The following is an 11,609-nucleotide window of genomic DNA, read 5'->3' as shown; positions in this document are numbered from 1 at the left end:
GCTGCGTCCAGAAACTGGGAAAGTGGAGGACGCCTGGCCTCCACCCGTCTAAGGAGAAGCAGCTGGCACAGCCGCATACTACGCTTGGTGGTGAGCGCCAAGGGAGAGGTGCCTGCCCAGGCTCATTGTCCCTCTGACACCTCCACGTTCTCTTAAAATTAAATGTATTCTATTACCGTCATTGTGGAAACAGCACATGGGTCTAATGAAGCGATCCAGACAGTGCGACTCCCGTCTCCTCTGCTCCTGCTGGGGGTTTGCAGCCGTGTCCTTCTCCTCCAAGACCCAGCAGCAGCCTGGCTGTTTTTGACAGCAGCACGTCACACCTAATTCATTCTGTCTATTTTAGTTTAAAAACCTTTTATTATTTATTTATTTATTTTTTTGAGACGGAGTCTCGCTCTGTCGCCTGGGCTGGAGTGCAGTGGCCGGATCTCAGCTCACTGCAAGCTCCGCCTCCTGGGTTCACGCCATTCTCCTGCCTCAGCCTCCGGAGTAGCTGGGACTACAGGCGCCCGCCACCTTGCCCGGCTAGTTTTTTTGTATTTTTTAGTAGAGACGGGGTTTCACCGTGTTAGCCAGGATGGTCTCGATCTCCTGACCTCGTGATCCGCCCGTCTCGGCCTCCCAAAGTGCTGGGATTACAGGCTTGAGCCACCGCGCCCGGCAAAAACCTTTTAAAAAAATATTTTGTTAAGCTAATGCCTGTTTGAGGTAAAACAAAACTACAAGAACCTAGAACAGCGAAGCTCCGATGGGCTCTGAGGCGAGTCCCCGTGTGAGATCCCTGAGCCTGCACCCCACGCAGAGCTGGCTCTGGAGGCATTTCTGGCAGCCGGCGTCTGAGGTCGGCACCGCTCCACCCCTTGGTGCAGAAAGTCTGGGGCTGAGTTGGGATGGGTTCCGCTTTTCCCTCCAGAACCGCCTGGGCCTGGTCCTCGGCCCTCCCAAGCGCCCGTGGCCTCACTCCCGTGACGGCCGTGGGTTCCTGCATCTACTCCTTCTTCTCGGCTGTTGATGGCTGTCACCCTCGTCTTCCCGGGAAGCCCAGTCACCAAGCACCTCCGCAGGGGGTGTGGCCACGTCTCTGAGCTCACACCCACTGCAGGTGGCCTCCCTCCCCTCAGCCTGAGTGGGGACAGTGGACGAGGGTATCCAAGTCCCGGCCGGAAGCATTTTTCCTCAGAACGTTTGAAGCCAGTGTCTGTCTTCAGTAGATCTGGCGATGGCCTGACCCCTATTCCTTTCTGCCGTCTCCCCCGCGGCCCCCACAGCGCTCTGGTTCGTGCCATCTCATGCTGTTGCTGTGCTGAGAGGGGCTGAGCCCAGCAAAGGTGGTGCCTGCCCAGCAGGGGCGCAGGGGTACCTAGGCGCAGGAGCCGTGCACTGGACTGTTCTCACACACCGTGACTCCCGCCTGCTTGGATCTCTGCTCACACGTGTCCTCTTCTGCCGGGTCTGAAATTGCCTGCTGGCCTCCCTCTGACCTGCCTCAGTTTCTCCTCTTCACTCCTTGCTGCCTGATGTTTCATTACTTGTTTATTTATCACCTGTCACAGCTGAAGGCCTCACGAGGGCAGGACGCTTTATGTCCCGCTCAGCCTTCCAAGGCCAACCTCCAAGCTCATTAAAAACTCGTGCAAAGCACGCGCTGATGGGCGGGACATCCTGCGTGAGCCCTGAAGGCGGCGCCGAGGGGCTTCCCTCATCCCTTTGGTCCCAGGCGGGTCCCACGGGGTGCAGGTTCTCGGGTGACTCACTGAGGTGTGTGAATAAGGGTCTTTGTTCAGGCGCGTCCCCACAGGCGATAAGACCACAGAACACAGCCCTGAGTTTGAAGCATCCCAGAAGGTTCTTTTCCTCTGACCCGCACGCCCACCACTGTTCTGGGTGCTCACAAAACCCACCATTGCTTCAGGGAATTTCGCAGCCGCTCCTCCTGCCCAGTGTTCCCTGCTGCAGGGGCCCAGTGGAAACACAGGCCAGGCCTGTGAGAAGCTCCTGTTTCAGACAAAGAAATGGTGTCAGCGATAAAACGGGAAACTGTTCCTGGCTCGACACCTGACCCGGCCCTTCTACTCCCAGGATCCTGACCCCAGGTGGCCCCACTCCCACCAGGATCCTGCCCCCATGTGGTCCTGCCCCCACCGGGCTCCTGCCCCCACACGGCCCTGTCCCCACCGGGATCCTGCCCCCACGTGATCCTGCCCCGACTGGGTCCTGCCCCTGCTTCCTCCACGGGGTTGGCATCTGCATTTTCGGTGCCTTCCAGGCAAAGGGGTGAATGGGAGGGGCCTGATGCCCTTAAGGTCCTCAGTGTAGGGAGTGCCCCTGGATTTTTTTCCAGCTGTTTTGGGGGAATTTGTGGGATCTCAAGGTCAGCAGGGGCCACACTCAGGACCCCCAGGATGACAGAGCCACACTTTGGCCATGACTGGTGCTGAGAACTCCAGATCTGAGAGGGCTCCGTGAGTCCCAGGGTTGGGACAGGTATCTGTGTCCTCGGCACGGACCCTCCCATCGGCTCCTGTGTCTGTGGGCCGAGGCCACGTTCAGCTCTCAGCGCAGTGCTGACGGCCGACCTGGTGTCCCAGCCCCTTGGGGAAGCGGCTGTCGTGTGGAGCCCAGCACCTCACTCTGAGTCCTTCAGGGCCTGACTGGGTCTCACCATGCGTGGTGGGGAGGCAGCCTCAGCAGCCCCGCCCTGTGGTATAGCCCTGCGTCCCCGAACCCTCTCTGGGCGGCACCCCTCAGTCTTCTCAACCCCACGGCCCAGCCGCCTGCTCTGGGGGTGGGCGCCTTGCAAAGTCCAGAGGGCATCCCTGTGCCCCAACGCCGGTGCCCCCACCACTGCCTCAACCCTGCACACCCACAGTCCCCTCCCCTGGCTGGGGCACCGTGGGCTCGGCAGGCCCAGGGCACCTGGGCAGAGCATCCTCAGGTGCCCCCAGGGCCATCACACACCACACCCTCTTCAGCCCAAAGCTCCATCTACGGTCAGAGGCTCTGCACTGGGGTGGGAGCGGCTGTCGCAGGACCGCTGTGGATCTTCCCGGAGGAAGGCGTCCCGTCATGGTCACGGAGCCCGGGGAGGGTGTGGTCCTCAGGTGCCCCCAGAGCTGCAGAGCGGGCGTCCACAGGAGGGGCAGTGGAAAAGTGTGGCAGCGGGGAGGACCCGGGATGGGCTGTGATGCTGCCAGTCACACCCTGAGCCTGCTCGGCCTGGAGCCCCTGGCACCCAGCTCAGCTCCCACCCTGGGCTCTGCGTGCTGCTGGCTTTATCTAGCTTAGGGAGTCCTTGGCCCAATGACGGCAGTGGGCAAGGCCTTGCTTGGCTCCGCTCTGCCCAGCAGCTGGACACGCGTGCCTCCAGGGCAGCTGGCTCCGAGGGTCTGAGGGGCCTCACGCCCAGACCCGGGAGGGCCTGCCTGTCTCAGCCATGTCCTGGTGCTCGTTGGTATGGCGGGTCTCCTGGGCTGCACCCAGGTCAGTGGGGACATGGCCCGGGTGACACCTTTCTCCTCTCTTTCCTCCACAGCAACATGGCTGACAAGGCCAAGCCCACCAGAGCTGCCAACAGGACAACCCCCAAGTCCCCGGGGGACCCCTCGAAGGACCAGGCGGCCAAGAGGCTGTCGCTGGAGTCGGAGGGTGCCGGTGAGGGGGCAGCCGAGGCCCCCGAGCTCAGTGCCCTGGAGGAGGCCTTCTGGCGCTTCACGGTGCACGGGGGCACCAGGGCCACTGGGAGGGAGATGCACGGCAAGAACTGGTCGAAGCTGTGCAAGGACTGCCAGGTGATCGATGGCAGGAACGTGACGGTCACCGACATAGACATTGTCTTTAGCAAGATCAAGTGAGTGTGCCGGGCTCATGGGCCGAGGGACCTGGCTCATAGGGTCTGTGGGCTGGTGTTGGATCTGACAGATGGTCCATGATAGGCCACCGACCCTGTTCCCGTGGCTCCTGCCACAGATGGTCTGTGTGGTGGTGGAGCCCACTCAGCTGACCGCGCTTTCCTTTCTGGCAGGAGACGTTCTAGACCCAGTGTCTCCAATGGAAACAGAGCACGGGCTGTCTGCAGTCTCAGGCTTCCTACTAGCCCTGATAAGAGAAGTAGAGCAATGCAGGTGACATTAATCGCGGCAGGTTTTATTTCACCTCTCTATCCAATGTTTTATCTCAACATGTAGTCTGTAGAAAACGTTAACTTGAACTTTATGGTTTTTTTTCATATTAAGTCTTCAAAATGCACATAGGATGGGATGTAAAGAATGCTGAAGTGGGGGCGTTTCAGAGCGTCTGCTTCTGTTTGCCTGCGCCTGCTGGGAAGTTGCAGTGGTCTGCGTGGCTCTTGTGTTGGGAGGTTGTGGTCTGCATGGGTCGTGTGTTGGAAAATTGCTGTGGTCTGTGTGGCTTATGTGTTTGGAGGTTGTGGTTTGCATGGCTCGTGTGTTAGAAAGTTGTGGTCTGTGTGGCTTGTGTGTTGGTAAGTTGTGGTTTGCGTGGCTCACGTGTTGGAAAGTTGCTGTAGTCTGCATGGTTCGCGTGTTGGCAGGTTGTGTGGCTCATATGTTGGGAAGTTGTAGTCTGCGTGGCTCATGTGTTGGGAGGTTGTTTGTGTGGCTTGTGTGTTGGGAGGTTGTGGTCTGTGTGGCTCATGTGTTGGGAAGTTGCTGTGACCTGTGTGGCTTATGTGTTGGGAGGTTGTGGTTTGCATGGCTTGCGTGTCGGGAAGCTGCTGTGGTCTGTGTGGCTCGTGTTGGGAAGTTGTGGTTTGTGTGGATTGTGTGTGGCTTTCAGTTGGCATCAGCTGGTGGGGCAGTCCTGGAGACTGAGCCCTTACCTGGGAGGCTGCCTGTGCAGCGCCTCCCAGCTGTTCTGACCTCCAGCGGCATTTGTGGAGCCTGGATCCATGGGTCCCACTGGTTCCCATGGGGACATTCCACCTGTCTCCACTGGCTCGTTCAGGCACTTATGGCCATGACTTATTATAGGGGATGGGCGCCAACGGCAGGAGAGGGACAAGAGCATGGGTGACGTCCAAGGGAATCCAGCGTGAGGCCCAGATCCACTCCCAGCAGAGACACATGGGACGTGCTTAATTCCCAGGAGTGAGCTGTGAGAACACGTGTGAAATGCCCACCAGGGAAGCTCATCAGAGACTTGGTGCCCAGGGTCACTGGGGTCTGGTCATAGGGCACCCCCTTGCCAGGCAGGTACCAAAATCCAGACCGCAGAGGGAAGGTGAGCTTTAGCATAAACCGCTGTGTTCCCGTCGTTGGAGCTGTGAACAATCCCTAGCACGGGGGGGACCCCAGACACCAGCCGTGACTGGCCTCACCTTCCAGGGGACCCTGGGCGCAGGCTGCTGTGACAGCACCTTTCTGCACAGCAGCTGTTTTTCTCAGCGCTTCTGAGATTTTGACCTTTATTACTGCTTTCCAGCAGCTCCGTGCTGATGTGCTGTGGTTTGTTAGTCTGTCCTCACACTGTTGTAAAGAACCACCTAAGACTGGTCATTGGTGGAGGAAAGAGGTTTAATTGACTCACAGTTCCTCAGGCTGGCTGGGAGGCATCAGGAAACTTACAATCGTGGCGGAAGATGAAGGAGAAGGCATGCGTGTCTTCACATGGCAGAGCGGGAGAGAGCGCAAAGGGGAAGTGCTTTTAAACAACCAGATCTCATGAGAGTCACTCACTATCGTGAGAACAGAGAACAGCAAGGGGGAAATCCATCCCCATGATCCTTCCACCAGGACCCTCCCCTAACATTGGGAATTACAACTCAACATGAGATGTGGGCGGGAATACAGAGCCAAACTATATCATTCTGCCCCTGACTCTTCTCAAATCTCTTGTCCTTCTGACATTGCAAAACACAATCATGCCTTAACACAATCATGAGTTAAGCCCCAAAGTCTTAACTCATTCCAGCATTAACTCAGAAGTCCAGAGTCCAAAGTCTTATCTGACACAAGGCAAGTTCCTTCTGCCTGTGAGCCTGTAAAATCAAAACCAAGTGAGTTAATTCCAAGATACAGATCGGGTACAGGCATTGGTTAAATAGACCCATCCCAAGAGGGAGAAATCAGCCAAAACAAAGGGGCTGCAGGCTGCAAATCTGAAACCCAGCAGGGCAGTCATTACATCTGGAGGCCCCCAAATAATCTTCTTTGATTCCTTGTCTCACATCCAGGCCACACTGATGCAAGGGATGGGCTCCCACAGCCGTGGGCAGCCCTGCCCTTGTGACTCTGTAGGGTACAGCCCCTGTGGCTGCTTTCCCAGACTGGTGTTGAGTGCTTGCAGCTTTTCCAGATGACATGGTGCAGGCTGTCAGATGTACCATTCTGGGGTCTGGGGGACGGTCGCCCTTTTCTCACAGCTGCACTGGGCAGTGCCCCAGTGGGGACTCTGTGTGGGGTGAGGCCTCCAACCTCACATTTCCCCCCTGCACTGCCCTAGCAGAGGTTCTCCGTGAAGGCCCTGCCCCTGCAGCAGACTTCTTCCTGGACACCGTGGCTTTTCCGTACATCCTCTGAAATCTAGGTGGAGGTTCCCAAACCTCAGCTCTTGCCTTCTGCCTTCCCACAGACCCAACACCTGGTGGAAGCTGCCAAGGCTTGGGGCTTAAACCCTTTGAAGTATTGACCCAAGCTGTACCTTGGTCCCTTTAGCCACGGCTGGAACACAGAGCACCATGGCACCATGTCCCAATGCTTCACAGAGTATTGGGGCCCTGGGCCTGGCCACGAAACCTTTCCCTCGTAGACCATCAGGCCTGCCTGAGCAGCAACTGCGCAGAGGTCTTTGAAATGTCTCTGAGGTATTTTCTCCATTGTCTTGACTATTAACATTTGACTCCTCTTTAGTTATGTAATGTCTGCAGCCTCCTTGAATTCCTCCCCAGAAAATGATTTTTTCTTTTCTACCACATGGCTGGGCTGCAAATTTTCCAAGCTTTGACACTCTGCTTCCCTTTTAAATGTCAGTTCCAGTTTCAGGTCATTTTTTTGTTGATGCAAGTGAGCATAGGCTTTTAGAAGCAGCCAGGTCACCTCTTGAATGCTTTAGTGCTTAGAAATTTCTTCCACCAGGTGCCCTAAATCATCTCTCTCAAGTTCAAAGCTCCACAGATTTCTAGAGCAGGGGCACAATGCTGTCAGTCTCTGCTAAAGCATAGCAAGAGTGGCCTTTCCCATTGAGTTCCTCATCTCCATCTGAGACCCCCTCAGCCTGGATTTCACTGTCCATGTCACTCTCAGCATTTGAATCACAGCCATTCAGCAAGTCTCTGGGAAGTTCCAGACTTCCCTCATCTTCCTGTCTTTCAGCTCTCCAAACTGTTCTAGCCTCTTTCCATTACCCGGTTCTACAGAGCATGTCTGTAGTCACCGTTCTTACACTTTGTCTGCTGATTCCCTGATCTCAGCTTTGAGTCTCCCCTGGTTTGGGGCTGTGTTTTCCTGCCCCTTTGTGTGCGTGGGAATCGTTTATTGGATACCAGGTGGAGTTTGTAGTTGACGCCGTCGGGTGATGGGTCTGCTTACACACCTTTGAGGCCGGGCAGCCTTTGTTTTGAGTTTGAGAAGTGGCTTAGACTCTGTGAGACCTTCCCCAGACATTGTCAGGGTAAACCCAGAGCCACCCTGGGGGAGGGTGAAGCTGGTTCCCTGTCTGGCTGCACCTTTCCCAGGGCTTGCCTGGAGGCCCTGGCTGGTGGGGCTCAGGTGACCACAGACCTGTGTGCAGGCTCTTGGCATGTCTGGTGCACGGTCCAGGCGTGGGCTGGGAGCTCGTCCTTTCCACCTGTCAGTTGGACGTTCTGGGTCCCTGATGGCTGTGGCCTGGAACCTTCTCCACAGTGAGCTGGGCGGGTACCAGGGTCTGCAGGCCTCTCACACCCTCCACCCAGCTGTCTGGCCTTTGTGTGTCGAGGACAGGAGCCCACGCCAGGCCCGTCCTGGGTTGTGGCCACATCCCTCCACAGTGTCTGTGCGGTGCTGGGTCTTGTCTGATGCTTTGCTGGAGCAAAGGACCCTGGGTGTCTGCCTTCCCTTCGCTCACTGCTAAGGGTAATGTCTGTCCTCCAGGCCTGTCCACCTGTGTGCCGTGAGCTCGTCCACTCGGCTTTCAGAGCAATTATTGTCCTGAGCGGAGAGGTCAGATCTGGACGGGCAGTGCACTCCTGCCCTTAGGGTGGATGGGCCGGCTGAGCTTAGCCGACGTTGGGTCTTGTCCTGTTTACACAGGGAAGGTGAAGAAGGAGCTGGACCCCGACGACAGCCACTTGAACTTGGATGAGACAGCCAAGCTCCTGCAGGACCTGCACGAAGCACAGGCAGAGCGTGGCGGCTCTCGGCCGTCGTCCAACCTCAGCTCCCTGTCCAACGCCTCCGAGAGGGACCAGCACCACCTGGGTGAGACGCTCCCACCCACGCCGCATCCCCAGAGACCCCAGCACGGTCAATGTGACGTCTAGACAAGGTAGTGGGCAGCATTTTCGTTGTGGAAAGGCTGGAGGCTGCAGAGGCAGCTGTGCTGTTGTGGAGGTCGGTTTCCATAGACTCCTCAGGTCCCGGCCTCAGGGTACAGAGCCGGAGCAGGAGCTGGGATGCTGGCCTGGCTGCACGCTGGATTACAGGCTTTCTGCCAGATTCCGTCCCCAGTTGTGTCCACCCCTGTGCCCTCTGTGGACCCTGGTTCCAGTGTTTCTGCTGGAGACAGAGCATGGCTTCCTTGGCTGTGTGTCCTGTAGGGGTTTTGGTGGTGGGGTGGTGGGGGGTTGTTCTCACGTGTAAACACTGAATCACTCCATCGACAGAGTGAATCTTGACAGTTTTTCAGCTGCAGAGGTTTAGCTACAGCCATCTGGAAAAAGACCAGTATTTCCATCCCATTAACCTTACGGTCAGGGTGTTAACTAAACAGTGCATGGAGCAAGCTCTGGAGGGCTGTGGGTCAAAGTCTGAGGCCCCTGATATCCCAGTGTGACTTTGAGGAACTGCCCTGGGGTCTGGGCTGTGTCTGAGGGACTCCTGGCCGAGGAGCTTTCTCTCCTTCAGGAGCAGCATCCGTGCTGTGTGCCGGGTCAGGGCCGACCCCTCGCTCCAGGGTCTCCACACACAGCCCTCCCTGGCAGGGAGTGAGAGGTGCCCCGTGTCCTGGGAGTCCCTGAGCCCTGGCGGTGGGTCATGAAGCAGACATTGGGCTCCAGGAGCCCCACGTGTGCCGCGGGTCTGTCCTGTGTGTTGAAGTCCTGTGTTCTGAAAATTGCAGGAAGCCCTTCTCGCCTGAGTGTCGGGGAGCAGCCAGATGTCACCCACGACCCCTATGAGTTTCTTCAGTCTCCAGAGCCTGCGGCCTCCACCAAGACCTAACTCTAGACCACCTTCGGCTCTTTTGTTTCATTTTGTTTAGTTTTATTTTGCATGTGTAGAGTTTTTGTCATCAGACAAGGACTTTGGTCTTCCCCCTTTGGCATGTGGGAAGCAACCCCAGGGAGGTAATGAATTGTCTGTGGTATCGTGTCAGCGAGAGAATCTCTGTGCACAGCCCGGTGAGCCCAGGGGAGTGGAGTCATACACAGAGGTCGTGTGGCCATCGTGTCAGCGACAGGGTCTCTGTGCACAGCCCGGTGAGCCCAGGGGAGTGGAGTCATACACAGAGGCCGTGTGGCCATCGTGTCAGCGAGAGAGTCTCTGTACACAGCCCGGTGAACCCAGGGGAGTGGAGTCATGCATGAAGGGCGTATGTCCGGGCCGTAGAACTGCGTACAATCTGTGTCCGAATATCACGTGTGGCTCCAGCCCTTGTTTCTGCTGTCTCTATCTGTCTGCCCCACTGTCCTGGGGTCGCTCTTGGGAGGCACAGGCGTGGGTGTGTCTGGCCTCCTTCTGTGTCAGTCCTGCGTGTTCCTCTCGTAGTTTGTATTTCCCAGGCGGGCCATGGTAGGGGCCTCGCAGGGGCCAGTGGGGAGCGCAGGGCCAGGCTGGGGTGAGGAGAGGTCCCCCGTTTTCTGTTCATTTGATGAGCCTGAGAAAGGAGTGCTTCTGCCTGCCCGTTACAGTGGAGCGTTCCGTGTCCATAAAACATTTTCTAACTGGATGTGTTTACTGGGTGCCCGTTCATATTAGCATTTGCAAAATGCCATAAACACAGCTCCCAATCACAGGACACAGCGCCAAAGCACACCCGACTGCTCCCCGCACACAAGGGTGCTGTGGCCCGCCAGCTGGTGGTGGTTCTCTGGCCCAGCTGTCGTGCCCACAGTGATGTCGGGTGCGCCTGTGCGCCCAGCAGCACCTCCTGCAGGGTGCCCCGCTCTGTGACCATGGAAACTTGAAAGTGAAGAAGCCACACCTTCCAGAGGCCGGGCACAGATGGGAGCTCAGTCGTCCTGCAGGCAGAGGCATTTGTGACTCTGAAGAGGCCCCGGGGGCAGTATGCAGTGCCTGGGCCCTCACACCACGGGACCACAGGGCTGACCCTCGCAGGCCGTTGACCCCGGGTGAGCAGGGTGGCCGGGGCTCTGCGTGGCGTGGGTGAGCATTCTCAGGTCCCTTCTGGGCCCTGGAGGAAGCAGGAGCAAAACCATGTCCTCTGGACAGAGCATGAGGAAGCCACAGCCTCTGACTCACAGGAAGAGTTTGTGAACAGGGCTCAGACGAGCGTCAGAGCCTGGGCTGCACCCTCCGTGCTGGCTGGGAAGCAGACTCCACAGGTGTCCGCAGAGCTGCACCTGCCGTCCTGGCCCTGGATACTGCCATGTGCGCCTGTTCCAGTGGCTGCCTGCAGGCTCTGCTCCCCACCCCCGACTCTGGGAGGCCGCCCTAGCTGCAGGGAGGCTGGGAAAGGCAGCATCTGGAGTCCCAAGCTCAGTGGGGCTGTGTACTGCACCCGCTTCCACTGGGGCTCCAGAGGCCAGGATTCCCTTGACAAGACACTTCCCACAGCTGGGTCCCCAGGGTACGGCCTTGGGGAGCTTGGGCTCTCAGGAACAGCGTGGCTCCTGAAAGCAGGTTGCTGTGGAGTCAGGCTTCCTCCCACCATCTGAGCTCTGAACACCTCCCTCCATATCCACTGTAAGTAGAGGAGCCCTCGTCACATGCTGGGGCCTGTCTTCAACTTTCCAGCCCCAGGACCATGAGCCAAATAAGCCTCCTGTCTTTCAGGTGAGCCAGTCTCAGGCGTTGTGTTAGAGCAGCGCAAAGTAGCCTTTATCGAGATGACACAGCTGTGCCCTCGTGGTGGGGAGGCATGGGCGGCCGTCCCTCCAGGCTCTTATCGCTCTCTGAAGCAGTTTCTGGGTGGAGGTCAGGTGCAGCCCACAGGCAGTGCTGAGCTGCGGGAGGCAGCCACCCTGACCCGCTTCCTGGTGGCCCTTGTTCCTGCACCCCTCACTCCCTGAGCCCCCGAAACTGGCTGTCCCTGTGGGCGGCATTGTTGGTCCACGGGGTCCCAGCAGAGGGGGCCACTGGGCAGCAGCCACCACGTGGCTTCAGTCTTAGTGTGCAGTGAGGGGACGTCTTAAAGAGGCCTACGGGTGGCCTACAGGCCAAGAGGCTCCCTTCAGGTCAGGAGATGGCAATGGGGTGGAGGGGCCAGGG

General features: G+C 57.8%; 1 protein-coding gene across 1 annotated transcript in view; it reads left to right on the top strand.

Annotated features, from left to right (window-relative positions):
- The window catches only part of LOC113220524 (bromodomain-containing protein 9-like), a 14,656-nt gene extending 4,549 nt beyond the window's left edge, over window positions 1–10,107 (top strand). The window contains exons 4-6 of the mRNA XM_031935410.1: window positions 7,870–7,873; window positions 8,253–8,420; window positions 9,280–10,107. Coding sequence (XP_031791270.1) covers window positions 7,870–7,873; window positions 8,253–8,420; window positions 9,280–9,380 — 273 coding nt within the window. The 3' untranslated portion in view covers window positions 9,381–10,107. The remainder of the gene's footprint in view (window positions 1–7,869; window positions 7,874–8,252; window positions 8,421–9,279) is intronic.
- Window positions 10,108–11,609: the final 1,502 nt, after the last annotated feature.

This window comes from Piliocolobus tephrosceles, chromosome 4, assembly GCF_002776525.5.
Source record: "Piliocolobus tephrosceles isolate RC106 chromosome 4, ASM277652v3, whole genome shotgun sequence".
Lineage (NCBI taxonomy): Eukaryota > Metazoa > Chordata > Mammalia > Primates > Cercopithecidae > Piliocolobus > Piliocolobus tephrosceles.
This window is presented reverse-complemented; position numbering and strand designations above follow the sequence as displayed.